Source organism: Leucopleurus acutus (assembly GCF_964270905.1).
Source record: "Leucopleurus acutus genome assembly, chromosome: 7".
NCBI classification, from domain to species: domain Eukaryota; kingdom Metazoa; phylum Chordata; class Mammalia; order Artiodactyla; family Delphinidae; genus Leucopleurus; species Leucopleurus acutus.
The window spans coordinates 31,552,061-31,575,489 of record NC_139150.1 but is presented as its reverse complement, the minus strand read 5'-3'; the positions used below and the strand labels follow the sequence as shown (position 1 = coordinate 31,575,489).

The window sequence follows — 23,429 nt, the reverse complement described above, 5'->3', positions numbered from 1 at the left end:
AAAATGGGTGAAGGTGGTTAAAAGGTACAAATTTCCAGTTATAATGTAAGTAAGTCCTGGGATGTAATATACAGCATGGCGACTATAGTTAATAGTATTATATTGTATATTTGAAAGTTGCTAAGAGAATAGATCTTAAAAGAAAAAAATTTTAACTGTGTGGTGATGGATGTTAACTACATTTATTGTGGTGATCATTTCCATATGTGTGTATGTATATATATAAATAAATAAAATCGTTGTGTTGTATACCTGAAACTAATGTAATGTTATATGTCAACTATATCTCAATTTTTAAAATCCATTAATTGGTAAATGTATATGGACTGTGCTACATCTATAAAATGGAATACCATTTGGTAATAACAAAGAATGATGTATTGATACATGCTACAACATAGACAGACCTTGAAAACTTTATGCTAAGTGAAAGAAACAAGTCACAAAAGACCTCATATTGAATTATTCCATTTATATGAAATGGCCAGGAGAAAAAAAAAAAGAAAAGAGAGGCACTGGACTCAAGCTCTAAAGTGTCCAGGCCCTTGCACTTCTGAAATTATATTAATTATTTACACAGAACTGTACACTTTTAAAAGTGGCCTGCCATTGTAAAGCAATTATACTCCAATAAAGATGTTTAAAAAACAGAAAAATAAATAAAATAAAATAAAAGTGGCCCTTAGACCTTAAGGATCACAGACTCCAAGCCCTCATTTTTAAGATAAAGAAACTGAGGTTCTTCTAAGAGCATGGACCTAACGAAGGTCACAGACATAGTGATGGAAATGTCAGATCTTCTGGGGTGATTTCTGGATGATTCTGAAATTTTGGTAGTATTTACTTTATCTGTTGTATTAGATCACACAGTGGCTTCTCTTAAGCTGTGACAAAACTTTGAGAGACCTGTTTAGTTTAAAAGCTGCCTAACATTATGAATTTGGGGAATTATCTGTTGCTTAATATTAAGCAGAAATAAATGAACACATTAGAGTTCCACATAGATGTTCAACTTTTTTTTTGCTGTCCTGTACCAGATAATCACAAAATGGTCAAGACCTACAGCAAAGGTCCTACCTGAAAATCTTCTTTTAAGTAAAAACCCCATTCCTTGTAATCTTCTGAATGCTTTCTTGAGAATACCACAATTCAACATGAGTGGAAAAGAAAGTACCGTATTTCAGACCAGGGAATCAAGTCAGGGATAGAGCGTGAGTGATTCGCTGACTTGTTTATTGCTGGAGTTGGTACTGATTGTTTCAAACTTCCTGTTCCAGGATAGCTAACAGCCAGGAGAAACGTAGTGGAAAATGCAAAACAACGAAATCATAAAACCTGCCAAATACTTCTCAGAATTGGAAAAGAGCATCCTGTTGGCTTTAGTAGAAAAGTACAAGTATGTGCTGGAGTGTAAGAAAAGCGACGCGCGAACTATTGCCCTCAAGCAGCGTACCTGGCAGGCGCTCGCCCATGAATACAACTCGCAGCCTAGCGTGTCGCTGCGGGATTTCAAACAGCTGAAGAAGTGCTGGGAGAACATCAAGGCTCGGACCAAAAAGATTATGGCCCATGAAAGGAGAGAGAAAGTGAAACGGAGCGTCAGCCCCCTTCTGAGCACCCACGTCCTGGGGAAGGAGAAGATCGCCAACATGCTGCCCGAGCAGCTGTACTTCCTGCAGAGCCCTCCTGAGGAGGAGCCCGAGTACCATGCTGATGCCGCCACCCAAGGTATAGGTGCCTGACACCCGCTTGCATGTTCTCCTTGGGTACCTGTTTGACATTGCGATTTTCAAGTCCTTCATTTTGAGGGAATTTATAAAAAAGAAACTTTCATATCAAACGACTTTCTCAATACAAAATTTCCCAATTAGATAGGACATTCAAGTCGTACATAAAAACAGAAGCTCTTATCTCATGTCTCTCTTAGAGAGATCTCACTTATCTCTGTTATTACTTAAGAAGGAAAAATAAGGGGCTACATTAATATAGTTATTAATGAAATATCTTAGTTGCTTATCTCAATCTATCTCAAATATATTAAAGAGAACTGGAGGATTTATATTCATTCACACTATCGTATTTTTTTTTCAAAAGATAGTTTTTGAGGACCTATTATGTGCAAAGCTCTGCATTAAGTTACTCAAAATGCCACATTAAGAAAGTGAACTATTTCAAACTTAGGAAAAGTACAGAGACTAATATAGCAAACACCTATTTAGCAGTCACCCAGATTAAAAACCAGCATTTCTACCCATTATAAAATTGTGATCTGTAGTTTTGGTTTGTGCACTCTAGGAAACTTGAAAAATAATGGAAAAAAATCATTTTAGTTTTTATATAGTTCCACCGAAAAGAGAAAAATGTCATACATAATTCTTGGGGAAGGAAAAGAATGTCATATAATCAAGGCTGTAGCGATAGTGTGTCATGGCTTTAAAAAGTTGGAATTTAAGGGGCTTATTGAAATGTCTCCAGGCAAGGGCAGGGTGAGGATACATATAGATAAATTGCCAGTAATTCCTGCCTCTTTTAAGATAGGAACGACCAGTTTATATAAAGATTGCAGTTTGCAGAAAATATACTTGAAGCAGAGGAAGATTTCTGGGAAGGCCAGAGGGCTGTTCATAAGGTGCTCCAAGGACCCAGGAAGCAAGCATTTGCCTAGGAAAATCCGATTCTTGGCTTGCAGGATGAGAAATTCACTTATTAGTGTCCCCAGAGTAAATTGAGCTCTGAGGGACTGGTTAATTAAAAGTCATAAGAAATTGTCTAAAACCAAGAATGTTATCCATATAGAGTTATCCATATAGAGAAAATATAATAACCAAGTGAACAGAATACATGTTTTTGATTAGCACTTTTTTTTTTCCTGTCGGCAGATCATCCTGGGAAGCTAAATTATGATCAAATGTTTGTTTTCTGATCATTTGGCCAAGGTTAAGTCTAGGGAGCCAGTTGGGCAACCATAGTGGTGAATGTCAAGAAACTCATGTATTGTTTCTCAGGGTAGGAACCCTGTGTCTGAGTTTTGATTCTTGAGCTCCCTAGCCAGGGCAGCTCCCAGAAGAGGGTGTTGATATGGACACTGCCAGCTCTCTCTCACCCCTCCTTGTTGCTGCTTCTGTGGTGGAGGGGGCCCGCTGCTAATTGAGTGTCCTTGCTTTGGAGATGTTTATAGCTTCAGGCTGTTCCTCTCCATTATGCTGGCCTTGGAGCGATTGCGTGTCTGTGAGGCAGTGAAAGGAATGGTGCTAGGGGAGGGAGGGAGGTGAATCAGCAAGGGCTGCTTTTCAAATTGCTCATATTCCCTGGGAGATGTTGCTGAGGAAGATGCTGGTGTGGACTGCATGCAGTTTACTTCGCAGATCTGTGATCTGGATGATTGTGTATTGATTTCATAGACTTATTTTAACGGGACAGTCTTATTTCCCCATTTTCAAATTCTAGGGTAGGATCTAGAAAGTCCATTCCACAGATTTTTTTTCTCTTGCTTTTTAGAGGAAAGAGTGTAGTTCATTTACTCATAAAAACAATTTCTAAATTTCCAAGAAAGCAATAAATATGGATTCTCAGTGTCCTTGCTGTAGTGACATTTGCTAGAGACTCACTTGTAAAAGAGATTTATTTTAAATTGGATGTTTGTACATATATGACACATGAGACTTCTCTTTGTTGGTGATTATTAAAGTACAGCCATATGCTGCCTGGTTCCTGTTTCCAGGTCAAATGTGGAGGGCGGTGGAGAACATGCTGCTTTGTCAGTTGGGAACTGTGTCCAAAGTATCTGTAAACTCTAGTAGTTAAAGTACTGGAACGCTTTCCATACATTTAAACAGCTTTGAGGTAACCTCACTCATTTTGCATTTCAATTTAGTTTTAAGAAAGAAAAAGAAAGCTGGAATTGTTAATCATCCCTTCTGGGTCTTTCTGGGGAAGAGGTTGAAAACCTGCTGTAGGGTTATGGCTCACATTCCACTGTGTGTATTTTGACACATGGACTCTGTGTGTGTGTGTGTGTGTGTGTGTGTGTGTGTGTGTGTGTGTGTTCAGTTATTATCTCTACTAACTTTGTCTCTACTATCTCTCTGTCTCTACTGTGCTGTCCAGTACAGTAGCTACAAGCCACATGAGGCTGGTAAGCACTTGAAATGTGGGGAGACTGAATTGAGATGTGCTATAAATGTACACACTGTATTTCAAAGATTTAGTACCAAAAAAGAGTGTATCAATAAAATATCTTACTAATAATGTTTATTTTGATTAAATGTTGAAATGATAATACTTTAGATATATTGGATCAAAAATATATTACTAAAATTAATTTTACCTCTTTTTACTTCTTTAATGTGCCTATGAGAAAAATTTTTAATTACATATGTATCTCATATTATATTTCTATTGGCCAGCTCTGTCCAAACACCTTACAGAATGCCTGTGACAGAATTAGGTGCTGAAAGATTTGTTGGAGCTTGTTAAACAGGAAGGAGCCTGACAGATTCCACTAGAGGCCTCCCTCCAACTGTTTCTTGTGTGAGATGGCTTCAGCTGTGTCATCTTTTTTTTTTTTTTTCCAGATTCTTCAATAATCTACTGTTCTATGCCCTTCAGGCTGTTAGACCTTAAGGTATCCGGGTCTGGTTATGTCCCAGTGATAACAGAGGGCCTGTTGCGTGATGTATGCCAAATACACAGTAAAATCCAGAAATTCCAAGTGCTTCTTCATTTGAACCTATTTGGCTTCTCTCCTTTGTAACAGGGGTTTGATTTTCCCAATAATGAATGACTTAAAATAAGGTGCTTAAAAATTCCACATTGAGTCTCAAGATAGTGAACAAACACTACTTTAAAATGCCCTCTGAGCCTCAGTTTCCCCTTCTGTAAAACGAAGGAGTTGGGTTTGAGTTAGTTCTGCAGACCATGCCACGGCTGGGTGAACTAAATTTGCTGTCACAATCCCCAGCAGTGAGGAAGTGAGGGGAACCCAGCTGCAAATGTGGATTTGAGAGTGGGGTGGAGGGTTGAGCCAGGGCAGCAAATGGTTGGAAAACTGGCCTTCAAGAGGTCAATGTCAGCTTTGAACTTTCAAGCCTGAAAAGTATGTCTTTGTCTTTTGATCTGATGATTTGGTCTAATATGATTGTCTCTCATTCCAGTGTATGTACTCACTGTAGATTTATGTACAGAACTAAATATCCCATTTATTCATGTATAAACCATAATAAAACCAGTCAGATATTTCCCCTCACCAGCAGATTTTGCATTGGAAAAGGAAAACAAATATACAAATTTCAGCAACCTCAGAAATTTCATTAAACCTGCATAGAGGCATAGTTCATTTTAGAGTTCAATTATACGTTCAAGGAATCAGTTCCTATCATAAAGACAGCTACCGTAATGTCTGTGCCGTGCAAAATTATCCCCATTTATTGTGGTTCACCTGCAGACTCTACTGCCTCTGGTGAAGGCACTCAGCAAGTTCTTTTTACAAATAACACCCTTCAGGACGGCCCCTTCCTGTTTTACACAGCATTGTCTCAGAACTTGTGGCCAAAGTAATTCAAAAGCAAGCTAACGACAAACAGGGACTCCTGAGGCCAGTGGTATTGAATTAACAGGCCAGAAGGGGACCCTGTGACCTCTCCAAGAGCTGCCCATTCATAAGCTGACAAAATGTAACCTCTAAATACAAAATTCCAATTATCAAAAACAGCTGTGTCATCTTGATCACCATCCCCTGCATGCATATTCTTAGCTTTGTCAATGACTTGCTCGAAATGTACATCTGTAGTTGAACACAGTAGTCTTAAAATTTAACACTTAGGAATGTATTTGTAAAAAAAACAGTATTTTCCCTTTAAATATATTAAAACAATTTATACCCTGTAGATTTATGATCTGTGATAATTTGCCTTTGACACTTATCTTCCTTTATCTTTGGGGAAGAGGTTTGCAGAACAAACTAAGGGAGCCAACAAAATTTGCTAGGGGTGGTCGGGAGGGAAGGATGGCCAAATGTCAAATACACTTAGGAAAACTAAGCTTTCAGTAGTACTCAAATATCTTGAGAGAACTTAAACTTAATTCATATTCTATTATTTCTCTACTATAAAGTTATAATCCAGTAACACAGACATAGGTATGCAAAACTATATTAAATAATGCAGACATTTCTTAATAATTTCCATTATTATCACTGTTTAGACCAATCCTATTCTTTTGGGGTGGGAACTCCAGTAGAGGGGACTGACATATTTCCAGTCACGGCACACTAGCATCATTGGTCTGGAAAAGCCCTTTTTTTGTGTGTTACTTACACATTTATTACTTTTTTATCCCCATTCACCACTTTCATTCTTTTCTTCTGCACCTTAATCATTCTAAGGTGCTTGTGTATTCTCTCACATGTTCTTGAAAGCATGCGTTGGCGTCGTGTGTGCCTATATTTTAAATTTACATGGATTAAAAATTGTGCAGTAGATACCTTCCTTTTCCTTTTGCTGCTTTTCACTTAGAATGTTTTAAACATCTATTCCCATTGCAGTGTGTAAGTCTAATTTGTTTCTTTTCGTTGATGGATAATATTCCGTAGTATGCATCCTCCACATCTTATTTATCCGTGTTCCCAGTCCGTCCTGTTTCCTTTTTTCTGCTAAGAAGAGCTGAGCTTTGGCCTGTTTACAGTTTCCTTCCCATCCTTTTACTGCCTTAGTAGGTTTTCCCGATGAGCTTAAACGTACTCAAATTGCCCAAGTGGAAGAATACCCCCTTGACTGTGTTCTCTGCTCCCAGGAAAGCTTTCAGGCCTTCCTATCCATTTTGCACAAGATTGAATTGTTTTCTACTTCAGGTGGCTTTGTTTTACCTGGGAGAGAGATTACATGGTGTGTGTTTGCAGCAGGTTGCCATGCCCAGGATAGTCTTTCTCTAATTAAGAGGAGATTCTCCCCATCTGAACACTAGCTTCCATTCATTGGAGCTAATATGTGTGTGAAAGTTAATTACTCCATTGAGCTTCTCTAGTTTTAAGCCCCAGCTTCTGCCAGAGTCTTAAGAGGCCTGGCTTTTTAAATTTAAAATGCGTTTGTTAGCACACATTTAAACTAAAAAAGTTAGTTTTAAAGTAGAGTCATTTCTCTGCTCCTGGACATAAACATGCTGTCTTCACGTTCACAACTCTAGAGAGAAATTTGGAGATCAGAATTTAGGATATACACCCATATTCTTAATAATAGATGGTTTTGTAGTTGATACAACTTGGAGATTGCCTTTTAAGACACACAAGTGATCAGCTGAGCAAGTGACACAGTGAGAGGCTAGGTGCTGTAGTAGCTGAGCTTGGATTTTGGAGTTGTGCAGACCTGGACTGGAGTCCTGGTTCTTTGAACTAGCCAAACGACTTTAGATGTTGTGTTTGGTTTTCTATACTAATACCTCCCTCAGAGGGTTGCTGTAAGGATTAAATGAAGTAATGCTGCAAAGCACTAGCCTAATGCCTAGCTAGCTACTCAGAAAATGGTAGCTGCTGTCGTCATTGTCATCACCATCACCATCACCATCATCAAAAGGCTCCTAAAGCCAAGAATTACTGAGATAAAAATGAGCGTTTGGCAATTGGCAGAGATGAGTAGCATCATCAGGGCATGAACTTTAAAGGCTCAGAGGAGTATTCAGAACTATCCTCTGGAATGAAATCAAAGAGAAAAGAGGCTAAAGGTACCAAAAAACGTCTAATGTGTCCAGTCTTCTTTGAAGAAGTTTCAGATCTGAGACTAGAAAGGAAACGGATGAGGTAATCCTCTTTGCATCTGATCCCATCTGAGGGATCCTATTCTCAGTGCCAAGCCTTTCCTGTTCCTTTGTCCTGTGCCTCAGCTCTCCACTCAGAACACTGTTCTTTCTACACAGTTGTGCTGTGTTGAGAGGGATGTGACCTACTGCAGCCAATTCATCCTGCACACGTTTCTTATATGCCTAGCAGTGTGTCAGGCCCTGTTCTGGGTCCTCCAGGAGGATGAACTAGAGGCAGTCTCTGTCTTCAAAGTAATCAGAGACCTGAAGGGGAGGTAGTTAAGCCGCCAGTTTTAACAAGTGCTCTGCCAGAGGTAGGCTTAGGAACCAGTGGGAGCATGAAGGAAGGACATCTAATTGAGGCTATAGCCGCTGGATTTGGGAAAGATTCCTAGGGAGACATTTTCATTATCTCTGGATAACAGAGAAGTCCTTTTAACCTCCTCTTTCAAAAGTAAGGTTTTTACCTTTTCTTTTATCTTAATTAGGGACTAGTTATGGTTGTTACCTAACCCCTTGGAGTGAAATAATCTAAATAAACAATAGCCATTTTCCTTTTATTAACAGACTATTATGAGTTAGGTTTCCCCCAGTAGCCATTAACATTCCCAGCATCCCATCTTCTGCAATAATGGAGTGGATGTAATAATGTAATCAACTCTTAATAAATTGATATTATTTTTCTCCAAGGAGAGGATTCTCATCATTGGAAATATAAAGCTTCCCAAGAAGGCATTGGAGTCACAGCTAGAAGACTCCATGGGTTAGTGGGGTTAGTGGTTTCCTTATTGAAACTTCCTAATTGATACTTGTATCATTGCCCAATAAAAATACTAGTGCAAACATGGCGCCACCAAATGTGGCATCCTTTTATATCCAGAAGCTCTTTTCCCCTTTTGTTCAAAGCTTCAGCCCATAAATATTCACTAGGCATCCACTAGGTACCAAGCAAAATAATTGGTGCCCAAGGATAAAAGAAAAGATTAAGGCATGGTCCCCAAATAATACTAGAATGTGTTAAGTGCTGTAACAGAAGAGTATGTACAGAGAAAGAAGAGGGCTGAGGTTTCACAGCAAGTGGCATCGATCCTGAATGAAGTACGGGTTAGGAGGGAGGTTGAAAGGGGAAACTGGAGTAAGAGTGTGTGTTTGCATAAGGGAGTCGGGACAAATAGTGAGCCCAACTTTAGCTGAAGGAGCAGTGAGACAGAATTATGGGAGAAAATAAAGATTGTGGTAGGATTGGAGGGTACACAGGGTATTTTGAAGAGTAAGACAAGGAAGATAAAGGAAGGTCGGAACCAGATTAAGAGGGTTACTTAGGGTGGATTGGAAACAGAGCCGAAGATAGGAACCCCAGGGGAACATTTAAGTGTGAGTCCTGACAGGAGACTTAAAGAGCAATCAGAGAGGAGGCTGTAGAAAACTTAGGAGAGACCAATGGTTCAGAAGCTAATAGAGGAAAGAAATGTCAAGGATTGTCAAGTGCTAGGGAGAAGTTACATACGAGGGACGTTGGAAAGTGTCTTTGGGATCTGAATATTGACCCCCAGATGGCAGTGCTTGAGGCAACAGCCAGATGTAGGAGACTGAAGAGAAGTCTGAGGAAGTTAAACCGGGGAGTGTAGGCTCATCTTTCAAGGAAGAACCTTTGTTAAGATGGCTATCCTGGGTAAGGGTTAAGACCCGTGACCAGGACCCACCGCAAAGGTGCCCTTGTGGAGACTGAAATTCAGTGTTCGTGGCTGAATGAGAGTCAGAGAGGGAGAGAGACTGAGGGAGAACTTAATCTGAAAACCCACTGCTGGCCTCACGCTGTGGTCTTCTGCTCACTGGGAGTCATGCACATGTCATGTTAGGATTTATATCCACATAACCAGGTCTCCAATTCTTGATAAGCACAATCTCTGACCCCTGTTCCCGTAGTTCGAAGTGCCAGAAATGACATAATGAAACCCTTTATCGTTACTTCTTCAGGGAAAATTGCTCTCAATTTATGGGTTTTTGAGAAGTCAGGTGGGGCAGGGGTACCTGTGAACATGCAGACCAGAGCAGATGCTACTTCAGATCATCCTGTCGTGGGGGACCCTGTCATTTGAAATAGGATTGATTTACTCTCTGCCTGTAAAATCTTTGAACATGTTTTCTGCTACTGTTTTTCAGAATCATTTGCTGTTTCAAATAGAGAACTGTGCGATGATGAGAAAGAGTTCATACATTTCCCAGTATGTGAGGGGACCTCCCAACCTGAACCCTCGTGTTCAGCTGTCAGAATAACAGCCAATAAAAACTACAGGAGCAAAACCTCTCAGGAAGGTGCTTTAAAAAAGATGCATGAGGAAGAACACCATCAACAAATGTCCATCTTACAACTGCAGCTGATACAGATGAATGAGGTGCATGTGGCCAAAATCCAGCAGCTAGAGCGAGAGTGTGAGATGGCAGAGGAGGAACACAGGATAAGAATGGAAGTTCTCAATAAAAAGAAGATGTATTGGGAAAGAAAACTGCAAACTTTTACCAAGGAATGGCCTGTTTCCTCATTTAACCGGCCCTTTCCCAATTCACCCTAAGACGGTGGGGTGTGGCTCCCTTGTAATTAATCTGTGTTGGCAAAGAAGGCCTGGAACACGAACTTGCGGTCGGTAGCCTGTCACAGAGCTACAACTAGGAAGATGAGAGTGGTAGTAGTCACTTATTTAAGAATACATTCAGGTAAACAGCTGCACCCTATGTACCCCTGAAGTGGCAAAGAAGCTGTTTGAGTCTTCTGAAAATTATCACTATGAGTGCTATCATTCTGAATGTAATGTCTCTTAATTAGAATTCATACAAGAACCATGTGTGAGTGTTGTTGTTGTATTTTTTTAATCAAATGCAAGTGTGACTATAAAGGAGTGTGGCTGGGTTTTGTGGGTTTTTTTTTTTTTTTTAAATAGACGTCAGACCTTGTCTATCCAAATGAATGCCCTCCCATTGAAAGTGGCTGTCCTGGGAGGACACACGTTTCTCCAGTGGTGATGCTGTCGCTGAGAATTTGCTAGAGGTCTTTCGGAGCCTCCACAAGAGCTACAGCACACTTCTCATTTTTTCAATGTCATCTTTGGAGTGTGGATTTTCTGTTTTTAAACAGCCGAACATAATGGAAGGCTCTTTTCTAATGTGGCTCATAGGCTGCCTTTTAAGTCCTTCCTTTCCCCAAAGAGGAGTTCCAAATAATGTCTCCAGCAGGTGTAGCTTTGTTGGAACTAAGGATGTGACTACTTTGAGGGAGAAACGTTCGTTTAGAGCTCTACATTCTGTCATGCTTGTTTTATTAAAAGACAAGACTTGTGATTTTATAGTCACACTGTGTATGTTTTTGAAAGGTGCTGCCCGCCCCCACTGTGCTACAGTTTTTGCCTTCCTGCTGTAGTTTCCTACCGACTTTGTACTACTGAGTAAATGGTTGCCCTTGTTTTTAATCTTTAGCCACCTAAGGCAAGGCCCTTCCCTCGCCATGCTCCTGGTGCTAGCTAATAGTGATGCTACGTAGTCTGCAGAGTATGCAGTTAGTATTGAGCTTTTGCAGAATCCATTACCAATATATTTGGAAACGTGGATTGGATAAATGGATATTTTGACTGAGCTGTGATATAACTTCTCCTGTAGCCTAGTGTGAAAAACAGCCTTGGGAGTTGGGCATAACAGTAGCTGGAAGAAGCAAAGTGACAGTTAAGTGCCAAGGCAGGTCAGCAATTTCTGAGAATGAAAGTTCAAGGCCATGTGGTGGGGAAGGAGGAGTGTGTGTGACAGAGGCTATATAGGGAGTGTAGGACGAGGAGTCAGGGCTTGACTTCTGAGCCTGGCTCTGTCTCAAGTGCTGTGTGACCTTAAGTTACTCCATTTCGTCTTTGGCCCTGGTGTTTCCCGTCTATAGAACAGGAGAGTTGGTCTAGATGATGGTTAGAATCTGCTACAGCTCCTTGACTGTGATTTGATCTGCACAGTCTTGGATGAGTACTGCTAACATCATAATTGTCCGGAGGACGTGGGTCAACAGGGAGAGTTTACTGCAGTGGCTAAGCTTCCTTCCTTTCATAATTTTGGAATTTGGGTCCTGGGGTCTGTATATACTAATATACTAATATATGCACTGCATAAAACTTAAGTGGATATCGATTTATTTTATACACTGATCATATTTTAAATATCTTAGAGGAACTGGTTATTTGAAGGAACCCTGTGAAGACTAGTCTTCTTTCAAAGGAAGGGTGCTTTTGTAAGGATTTGCGTTCTGAATTTAGTTTTTACCAAATGGACCCTTTAGAGAAGCAGCATCTGGAAAAAGTCCCAAGCGTAACAGATTTATGGGAGACATTAGGGCAGAGAGTGGCAGGTCCTCAACACAGATGATGTGGACTGAGAAAAGTTTGCCTTTGCTTCACCTATTGAGCCATCTGGAAATCTCCTTAATATGCAGATTCTGGTGGGGGGGCCTGAGATTGTGCATTTCTCACAAGCTCCCAGGTTATGCCAGTTCTGCTTGTCTGGTCACCACAATTCTGTGTAGCAAGGTTTTAGAGGATCCTGTGAACCTTTTACCTGTTCTCAAAACAAAAAACAAAAAACAAAAACCCATTAGGTTAGGTACACTTTTGTGTACAGCATTGTGCCGGATATTATTCCTCTCTCAGAATTTACCACCTAATCACACAAATAACAATGTAGAACAGCACAAAAAATGCTCACACACATGATGGAACTATAAAAGCATCGAACTAATTCCTAACTGAACAAATAAAGGATAATTAAACCAGCAGGCTAAAGCACCTTGTTCTACTGTTAATGGTATTTACGAGTTTATAACAGTTTTCAACCTTGAGTATGCATTAGAAACAGTATTTTATAAAAAATTAGTCCCGCTGGGTCCCACTCCCAGGGGATTCTCATTCAGTTTACCTGGATTGAGGCCTGGTTCTCTATATTTTTTGGAAGCTTTACAGGGAGTGATGATGCCCAATTGGGATTGAGAACCACTGGTGTAGAGTTCACAAATGTGTCTCATTTGGTCCTTAGTCCTGTGAAGTCCTGCAGAAGTGAGGAAATGATGCTCAGAGAAGAACCGCCTGCACCAGGCTGAAACCTAGTGAACAGCAAAGCAGAACCTCAGTCCTAGGTCTCTCGACTCAAAAACAAATAGGCCCACCTGCCTTCCCCCACCCCATCCCTCAAAGCTATATCGTGGATTTGCTTTACCCCGAGAGCCAGATCACATCTACAGGATACTTGTAATGCCTCCACTCATGAACAGGTACATCCCAATTCATTCCACTTTTGAGTAGTTCCTTACCTGAGGTGGAAATGCAATCATCATTTCTTGGTAGATGCTGTAGAGAATTGACCGATAAATACTAGGACACAGTTCGTCATCCCCTGACCTGCCAAATAATGGACACAGCCCAGTAGGGGACATAAGACTTGTATACAGCTATCATGTACTTGATCAGGCACGTCTTCTAAAGGATTTGAAGCCTAGCAGAGAGTGAAGAAGCTTGATGGAAAGCCTGGAGGAGGTGGCATTTGAGCTAAATCTTTAGAGTTGGTATTTTGGTAGGTGCAGATTCAGAAGGGAGAGGAACTTCACTAGATGCAAGGTCCTGTTGAAGGTTCAAGATGGTGAGACACATAATTGGGAGGACATGGGAGAATATCCAAATTAGGCAGTAACATGATCAAAACTGTGCTCCAGGAGGAAGATTAGAAGATGGAATTGAGTTTAGAGAAGACTGGAGTTCAGGAGATGAGGTAGGAGGGTTTGGTTAGGATGAGATGATAGGAGCACCTAGTAAAGAACGAGGGAGACCAACGTGAAGGGCGTTGCCGAAGTGGAATCAGTCAGGCTTGGCAGCACATTGCTTTTGTTGGAGGGGATGGGTAAAGTTTTAAAGCTAGATGCCGGAAAGAATGATGCTGATTGAAATAAAGAACGGATGCATTTCTGGCTGACGTGTCCTAGGAGAGGCCTAGACATGAACTAGTGCAGTTGTTCCCACCCACTCAGCCTCAAACACTAGCACCTCCTCCCGTCTCCTCTTTGGCTGTCACCTCTTTGCTCTGGCTTCTGCCTCTTCAGCCTCCTGTGCTGCGTCTTGCACCTGTTCATCTGACGTTTTAACCCCTCCCTGCTGGGTCCTTGTCCCCCGACTCAATTTGGTGCTCCCTCTGCCATCAGTACCTCCAGTGCAGCTGGTGGTGCATCAGTCACCATCTCTTATAATGGCTTCACACTTGAAAGAGCAGGAAAGACTATAGTTGATACTTAACAACCAGGGGGCTAGGGGTGCCCACCACCCCCAGCTGTGGAAAATCCGCTTATAACTTTACATTCAGGCCTCTGTATCTGCAGTTCTGCATCTGGGGATTCAATCAACTGCGGATGGTGTGCTGTAGTACCCATTTATTGAAAAAAAAAATCTGAGTATAAGTGGACCAGCACAGTTGAAGCCCATGTTGTTCAAGGGTCAACGGGATTTCTTTTTTTATTTTTTAAATATTTATTTATTTAATTTATTTTGGCTGCGCTGTGCCAGGTCTTAATTGCAAATTGCAACATGCGGGATCTTATTTTTTATTTTTTTTTACTTGTGGCACGCGGGCTTCTTGGTTGCGGCATGCATGTGGGATCTAGTTGCCCGACAAGGGATCGAACCCAGGCCCCTGCGTTGGGAGCGTGGAATCTTACCTACTGGACCACCAGGAAAGTCCCTCAACTGGATTTCTTTATCTCGAGCTTCAATTCTTTTCTAGCTGGCATCCACAAATTTCAGGGTATTTTTTAAGTGTCCCATGTTGTGTAAAGGTACACTGGCTGAGAGGGGATGTTAGTTCCCATGTATCCCTATTACAGTCTGTTTCCAAAAATCAAACATAGAATCCTACCTTATTAATGCATTAAAAATTAGCAAATATTTTAGGAACTTTTCAGGGAGAATCTTAAAATGCATTGGCTTTTTTTTTTTTTTTAAGAAGAAAGAAAACAGAAGAAGAGAGGTATGGTGGGGCAGTGCATTTGAGTTGTCAACAGCTTCTGCAGTGTCAGGTCAATTACATCAACACTTGGTCTGGACCAGGGGAAAGGAATGGTTCTGCCTCCTGGGAATGTCAGAAGGACCTGATAATTATATTTGGCAAAGCCAAGAAGAGTGGCTCTGTAATGTCATTGCTAAGAATTACCCTTTTAATAGTATCTCTGGATGTCTGAGCTGTTCAAATGGAATGACACGTCTTTTCTGCTGTGGCTTTCATTTCTGTTGGGCTGCTTCCCAGCTGGTCCTTTTGTTCTTCCTTGCCCTTTTCTATCTTCTGTCTTCCCAGCCCTGTTTCTCCAACCCCTCCTTCTGCACCCACAGCAGTTTTCACTGTCCCCCCTTTTACAGTTGGAGTCATGTGAGAATGTGTGTAAGGGAGATACTTGCCCAAAACCAGCATATTCAACATGTGGTATCAATAAGGTGAAGTGTAGCCTTGGACTAGACAAAATATCGGCCATCTGCTTCCTTGCTGCATCCGCTACTTTTGTGTTGGTGGGACTCAGAAGTCACGGAAAAGGTCACCAGTGATTCATGTCTGCAACAAATTCTTTTCTAATTGTGCCGTATATTATGCCCTTCAATACAACTTACTAATCTCTGCCTCAGTTTTTCCATCTGTGAAAGTGGTGTAATACTTATCTACCTCCCTTGAATGTTGTAAAGATTAGTCTATGTTAGTAAAGCACTTTTGAAATAAAGAGTGATGTAAAGCATTTTAATATTATTGTTGTCATTGTGATGTGGATGCCCCCCTGTAGAGATGCTGCTCTGTAGGGGAAGTACCCCATGGATACCACGGTTTAGGAACACCCAGTACAGAAAACTTCCGTAACAGACACAAGAGTGATTTCTTGGTGTGTGTGAAAGTTTTCAACATAGTATTTCCTTAAACAGCCCTTTGGTTCATTTAGAATGAGATTTGATTATAGAAGAGTGATTTATGTAAGATTTTTAAAGAACATATCTATTGAACCTTTATTACCCAGTATAATAGGGTTTGCAAGCCGATTATTAACCTAACTGCAGTTTGTCAACATTAGGTGGAAAACTTCCATTTCTACATTATCCAGATGCCCAGATTGTGCGTGAAGGTTTTTTCACTGTTGACACTGATTAGAGTGGACAGAATGGGGATCCTGCTACTTCTGAGTGAGGGGATCGCAGCTCCAGTTCCACTTGCAAAATATTCTCACAGCACCTCTAGTGTGGGGGGAAAAGACTCACCATGTGTGTTCATCAGAGTAGGGGGTTCTCTAGGCATAAACTTGGGCTCCCTTTCTTAACTCCCGATAACTGCTAAGAGATTTAATTAGGTTCTGGTCTGAATTTTCTCTTTTGTGGGTTTGTTGGGGGGAAAAAATTCCAAACCCTGTTATTTAAGAAATCGGTTATTTTTAATGAAAAGGACACCTGTTACAGTGGAACTACTGTAAATAGTAGCAGAAGTTAAGGTTCCGGTTCCTTTTTTTTTTTTTTTTTTTTTGCGGTACGCGGACCTCTCACTGTTGTGGCCTCTTCTGTTGCGGAGCACAGGCTCCCGACGCACAGGCTCAGCGGCCATGGCTCACAGGCCCAGCCGCTCCGCGGCATGTGGGATCTTCCCGGACCGGGGCACGAACCCGTGTCCCCTGCATCGGCAGGCGGACTCTCAACCACTGCACCACCAGGGAAGCCCCCGGTTCCTTTTTGTCTCATCATCTGGTTTAGCTTCCAGAGTAACCAAGAAGGAAACTCACACTGGTGCTCTGCTGATGAGGTGCATGTGGTTCTAGATTTTTATCCTTGAGTCTCAAAGAGTTTTTGGATGGGCTGGTGTTACACTTTCTGCAGGAATGGAACGTGGTCACTCTAGTCGCTCAGCCTTTGGGAAATCTGGGAGGCTGCTGGGGCCCATCTGCTCTCATGTGGTCACACTGAGCCCAAGGCTGCAGGGTCAGGAACTGCCCAGGGGAACCCCTTCTCATGGTGACGGCTGAAGTACAAGAGGGCAAGCCCACCTGTGGAAGCACATTTCAAGTTTCAGTGTCATATCTGCTAATATCTTCTTGGCCAAGGCAAGTCACGTGGCTGAGCCAAAGGTCAAGGGGAGGGAAGTAGACTCCTCTTAAGAAGGTGAGGGGAGGGTGTGAAAAATTTGAACAATAATCTCATTTACCACAGTGTCACAAGTGGGGAGGCAACGAGTGGAATGCCAAGGAGTTGAGATTATATTATTAATTGAGGAACAGAGAATCTAGGGGGGAACTGCATCCCTGTTCCTTCCTCTCTTTCTTTTTTTGGAGGGGGAGGCTTTAAAATAGTGATAATAATAGAATATATGTCATAGGGATGTTGGATTAAATGAGCAATATGTATTTAGTTATATGTATTTAGAACAGAGCCTGGCACACAAACACTGTAAGTTTTAGCCACTACTTTTTTCTCTTAAGGTCATATGGCTTCTAAATGGGCCAGGGATATTTGAACCCAAGTGGCCTGGCTCTGGAGCTCATGCTTTTAAGAATCAGAATGCACAGTGTTTCTATTCAGAGCCTGAGTTCACATCTTTGCTTTGCAAAGAATGTGGCCTCCTGAATATTAGATCATCATCTGTAAAATACTTTCCAAGACTGCTATAACGATTACATGAGAATATACATATGAAAGGGCCACATAAACTATAAAATCACCCCCCCCCCCAAATCCCTAAACCTTTCTTCTGATATTCTGTGTTACAGGACAGTCCAAGACGCTCTTCTCCCGTTACAAAACTTCACCTTAATCTCTTCCTCCAGCCTCCCCACTCTGTGACAATCCCTGAACTCACTTATCATCTTGGTTTCAGAACCAGGCTCTGTGAAATTACTTCTGTTGATCCCTCTAACTGAAGTGCTCTCAGCATCTCTACAACCCCTTCCCATCACCTGTGCTGCTGAAGTGTCACCCATCCTTCAAGGTCAAGTGACACCAGGACACGCTCCTGTAACCTGGGCTCTGGTCCCAGCTTTGCTGGTAACTCATCACTCTCTGGATTAATATTATTTCCTTGTTTGTAAATTAAGGGTGTTGGAGGAGAGGATGTCTACATTCCCTTCCCCTGTTCTAATTAGTCTAATTCTGAAGTTAAACTAATCTTTTCAATTTACTGTATGCAACACAAGTTTTCAATGTAGCATTCTCCTTAAAAGATAATGTGTACATAAATGGAATTCTAATCATGCATCCAAGTGGATCAGCCCCAAGGTTGAAAGTGCTATTTGTGAAAGTTATTGATATTAGCATAATGATTGTACTTAAACTGTTTCTAAAACAATCTAAATATAGGCAACACAAGAATTTCTATATAATGGGCACAGAAAGGTTGTTGCTTCCCAAAATGTAATTTTCCCAACAAGTTGTAACTGGCTGCTAGTTACTTTAGCTCTTTTAAATTGCCCATTTCTATAGATTATAGAATAATTCTATTTTACAGATTGCCCTATTCTAAGGCAATACTGTGCCCAGAATATGTAGATTTTTGTATTTGTTTTTAAAACTTTATCAGTTGATTTCAGTAGATGGTATCTGTTGTAAACATCCAGGGCTGCCTGAAAACCTACTTCAAATGGAAGGAAGTTAGCGTTTATTGTATATTTTCTATGGGTGCTAAGAACATTCATATATTATTTCATTTTATTCTTAAAATACTCTGTAGGAGTAGGTAATATTATCCATATTTTAAAGATAATGGAATGAAGCTTGGAGAGGTTAAGTGTCTTATTCAAAATCACATACCCAAAGTTCTGGAGGTGGTTGTACAACAATGTGGATAAACTTAATGTCACTGAACTTTACACTTAAAAACAGTTAGAAGGGTAAATTTTATGGTATTTCACCACAGTAAGAAAAAATCACATACCTAGCTTAATTAGATTTAGATCCCGAGTTAGTATGCTTTGATTAGTCTGCTTATGGCTGGTTATGATTACCAACATCTGCTAGGACTGATGAGAACAGTCCTAGCAGAGAGAAACAGAGAGAAGAGCTAAGTGAGGTTAAAGGTATCAGCAACGGCAAAGGTGGTACCCAATTCTGTCTGACAGCAAGCTGAGAATCAGTGACCAAGGCAAAAAAGAGAGGTCGCCCATCAGTCTTGCCATTTAGTGCTTCTCAAACGTTAACGTGGATAAGAATCACCTGGGCATCTTGTTAAAAATGCAGATTCTGATTCAGTGAGTCTGGGCTAGGGCCAAATTTTACATTCCTAACAAGCTTCCAGGTACCAGTGATATTGATGATCCATGGACCAAACATTGAGTAGCAAGGATTTTAGATCACAGGAACTTCCAGGGCAGCTCTCTAAGTGTTTCAGATCCCTTGCATCAGAGAATCTGGGGTGCTTTCCCAAAGCAAGTTCTGCACCCTTGCCCAGACCTACTGAAATAAGAATCTCTGAGGGCAAGACTGGGAATCTAAACTTCTAACAAGCTTCCCTGTTGCTTGTTATGTGTAATAAAGTTGAAGAACCACTGCTAATAGGACATCACCATAGTATGATAACAAAAATCACTTTATTTCCATTTCCAGTTTATAAAGTCTTTTTAGATCCTGTTTCTCCTGTGCCTGTACAGCAGGATAATGAAGGCGATACAATTAGCCCCACTTTGCTGATGAGGAAACGGACACCTCCGGTGGTTAAGTGCTAGACCCAAAGGTCTTCAATTCCCAGAAAGTTTTCTTTTTATTATTTCATGGCTCTCTCTCCTACTTTACCATATCTTCACTTATAGTCCTACACAAATTAGAAGTTCTTTTATGTCTAAAAAGCTTTGCAGAGCAATTTTCTTTCTATGACGCTTTTAAAGATTTCAATCTAATTTAGCATATTAAGAAGCACAGTTTATGCTTAGAAGCATGAAGCTATCCAAGGTCATGGCAAAAAAATATTTGAAGTAATGAAATAGATTGCATGGAATTTTTAAAAAATCCTTTTTTTACCCCTCACCTAGATTCACCAATTGTTAACAGTTTGCTTTTTCCTCTCTTTGAACCACTTGAAAGTTGCAGACTTTGACACTTCACCCCTAAATTCTTCAGCGTGCATATACTAAGAATAAGAACATTTTCCTACATCCACAATCCCATTATCCCACGTTTCTCCATTATCACACTGGAGAAAATTAATATTAACTCAGTAATATCTTCTATATGTAGTCTACATTCAAATTTATCCAGTTGTCTTAAGAATGTCTTTTATTGCTGTTTATTTTCTCAGATCCAATCAAGGTTTATTGCGGTTGGTTGTTTTGTGTCTTTAGTCTAATTTAATCTAGAAGAAATCTCTCTCCTTTGTTGTTTTTCATGACATTAAATTTCTTTTAAAGTCCAGGCCTCATCAGTGTGCCCCACATTCTGGATTTATTTGATTACTTCCTCGTGATTAGGTTCAGGTTAAACTTCTTTGGCAAGACTATCTTATAGATAACTTCACGTACCTCTGTTTACATAGTTTCAGGAGCCACATGGTCGAAAGCTGCCCCCCCATTGGTGAGGCTAAATTTGATCACCTGGAGAAGGCAGCATCTGCTAGATCTCTCCATTATAAAGTTACTTCTTTTCACTCATAGTTAATTAGTTATATGTGGGGTGATAGTTTAAGTCTCTCTGAATATCCTGTCCCCAGCCACATTTCACCCCATGGTTTTAGCATCCATCAATGATCATTACTCAAATCAATTATTTCATGGGGATTTCAATGGTGATTAAACCAATCTTGGCCATTTGCTAGCATTTATACAGAAAGAAGGTATGCCAGATTGGAGAAAATCTGAATTTAGGTCACCTCAAGTCACGCCTGGCTACTCGGAAAGCATAGGGTCCACTTTGCTCCAACTTTCACAAGAGGCCATCTTCCTTAGAACTCCCGAGCCAGAGGTGAGTGGTAAGAGGTGTTGTTTTCTTTTCCCAATGCTAATAAATGCCCACCTGAAAGGAAAGGCTCCCGATTTCCTTCTAAGCACGCCTACTCCAGGGTCCCTCTCGTGTCTGCCTCTGGTGCTGTCGATCTCTCCTGAGCGCTACTGGGGAAAATCATGTGCTTTCTCTTCCTTTATCATCAATGACCACTTCACAATTTTCTCTTCCTTCTCAAATCTGACCTCAAATTGCTGTGTAGTAGGGACTTGGGGCAGTAATCCAATTGAAAGGGAGGGGTCAGGGTACTTGATCTGAAGTGGTATCTGTTGTATATATTGCATGTCAGAAGTCAGTTTAAAGAGAAAGTAACTTTTTACATAAGATTGAGAGGCTGCAACTGCTCACAGCAAAGATGGTAATGAAGATGGGGGTGGAAAGGCTGAGGGAGTTGATGGAGATTACAGGGGGCCAAAGCTGCCTTCAGCTACCTTTTGATGCAGCCACTCCCCCACCCACTATCCCCACTCCACGCTGCCCTCCTTGCTCTTTGGAGAAAGAGACCCTGAAGCCAAGATCCAGGATGTTCCTCAGTGTCTCAATACCATACATACAACCCCCAACCCTACCCCCATATCAGCCTCCACTCTTCCCTCTTGTTTCAAAGAAGAAAGTGTCTTCCCTCAAAATCAGTCCCTCCATCCATGCTTTGAATTCCACGCCTCCTTGTCTTCTCAAGAATCTTACACATCTGATTATCCTTTTTCCTGTGTTGTATAGTCAATTCCCCCATCCCAGGATCTTTTCCATCATTGTTTAAATATTTTACAGTCTCATCTCAAAAAGTCCCTCCTCCACCCAGTCACCTCTAGCTTTGTGTCTCTTCTTCTCTTCACAGCCAAGCTGTCCAAACGTTCTGTCTCCACTTCCTACTTCCTACTCATGTCTCAGGAGGCTCCAATCTGGATCCTGCCTCTACCACTTTACCAAATGGCTCTTGCTAAGATCAACGATGACTTCAAGTGACTCTATCCATTGGACACTATTCAGTACTCGTCTTGCTTGACCTTTTAGCAGCATTTGACCAGTTAGCCATGTCCTCCTTCTTGAAACATTTTTGTTCCTTGGTCTCTGTGACCCTGTTCTTTCCCTGGTTTTCCTCCTAATTTTCTGGCAGTTCTTTCACATTTCCCTCCATTGGAATTCCTCAGGGATTCAGGCTAGACCTTCTTCTAATTTTATAGTACAGTTGACCTTTGAACAACATGGGGGTTAGGGGGACCAACCTTCCTCACAGTTGAAAATCCGAGTATAACTTTACGGTTGGCCCTCTGAATCCACAGCTCTGCGTTGGAGGAGTCAACCAACCTCATAGGGTGTAGTACTGTAGTACCTATTTATTGAAAAAATCGAGTGGACCCTTGCAGTTCAAATCCATGTTGTTCGAGGGCCAACTGTATCTCATATACTTTTAAGTTGTCACACCCACTTCTATGACTTCAATTAATTTTTTCTCTGATGACTCCCACACTTACATGTCCATTGTAAATCTCTTATGAGCACCAGACTTATACATCCAACTGCTACTGGATGTCTTGTTACAGATGCCTCAGTGGCCCCTCAAACTCAGTGTGCCTACAACTGAGCTTCTCATCCTCTCTCCAAACTGGCTTTTTCTCCAGAGGTGGCTATTTTAGTAAACACCCTTGAACCTAGGGATAACCATGGCTTGATACGTTCTCTCCCTCAGCTCCCGCATCTAGTTTGTCATCAAATTTTGTTGATTTCACCTCTTTAACCTGTCTAATTCATTTACTTACCCCCATCTTCCCTAGTTCAAGCCATCATCATCACTTACCCAGACCACTAATAGCTCTCCCATGGTTTTCTTGGGTACATTTTGGCTTTCCAATCCATTCTGCACACTACAGCCCAAGCTATTTTTCAACAGTGTCATTGAGATACAATTAACATACCTTACAGGTCATGCATATAACAAAGTAATCTTTTTTTTTAATTGAAGTATAGTTGACTTACAGTGTTTCATAACCAAGTAATCTTCTAAAAACATAAATCTGAGCAGGTTATTCCCCATTCATAATCTTTGGATCAAATCTGAATCCTTATTCTGGCTTAAAAGGCCCTGTGTGGTCTGGTCTCTAACTTCATCCTTTGTGTCATCTGACTCCTCACTCTCCAGGCTTCAACCACAGCTGCTGCCGGGGGGCCTCTCACTGTTGTGGCCTTGGGCCCTGCCGCTCCGCGGCACGTGGGATCTTCCCGGACCGGGGCACAAAGCCATGTCCCCTGCATCGGCAGGCGGACTCCCAAGCACTGCGCCACCAGGGAAGCCCTTCCCTGTTTCTTAAACTTGCCCTATTCTTTATCATTCTTACATGTTGAACTTTCCTCATAGAATACTGTTCCCTCTCTACCCCCCTCTAACTCTTCACCAGTCTCCCAGGTTTGGCTTAACATCACGTCTTAGGGGAAGCTTTCCTTGATACTAGTACCCAACCCCTAGGAGGTAGGGGTCCCTGTCTGGTGCTTTTACAGCTCCTTTGCAAAACCCTTCATAACTGTAATTGATTGTTTAAAGTCTGACTTCCTGTTAGACAACAGGACAGGGACTGTGTCTATCTGATTCACATCTTCATCCTCACTGCCTAACATGGTTGCCTGGCACATAATGGGCAA

General features: G+C 41.3%; 1 protein-coding gene across 1 annotated transcript; it reads left to right on the top strand.

Annotated features, from left to right (window-relative positions):
- Nucleotides 1–1,310: 1,310 nt before the first annotated feature.
- On the top strand, nt 1,311–10,993 carry MSANTD3 (Myb/SANT DNA binding domain containing 3; the record flags this gene model as incomplete). The annotated part of the gene is made up of 2 exons (XM_082843204.1): nt 1,311–1,728; nt 9,952–10,993. The coding sequence occupies 2 exons, from the start codon at nt 1,311–1,313 to the stop codon at nt 10,359–10,361; spliced, it is 828 nt and encodes a 275-aa protein (XP_082699330.1). The 3' UTR covers nt 10,362–10,993.
- Nucleotides 10,994–23,429: the final 12,436 nt, after the last annotated feature.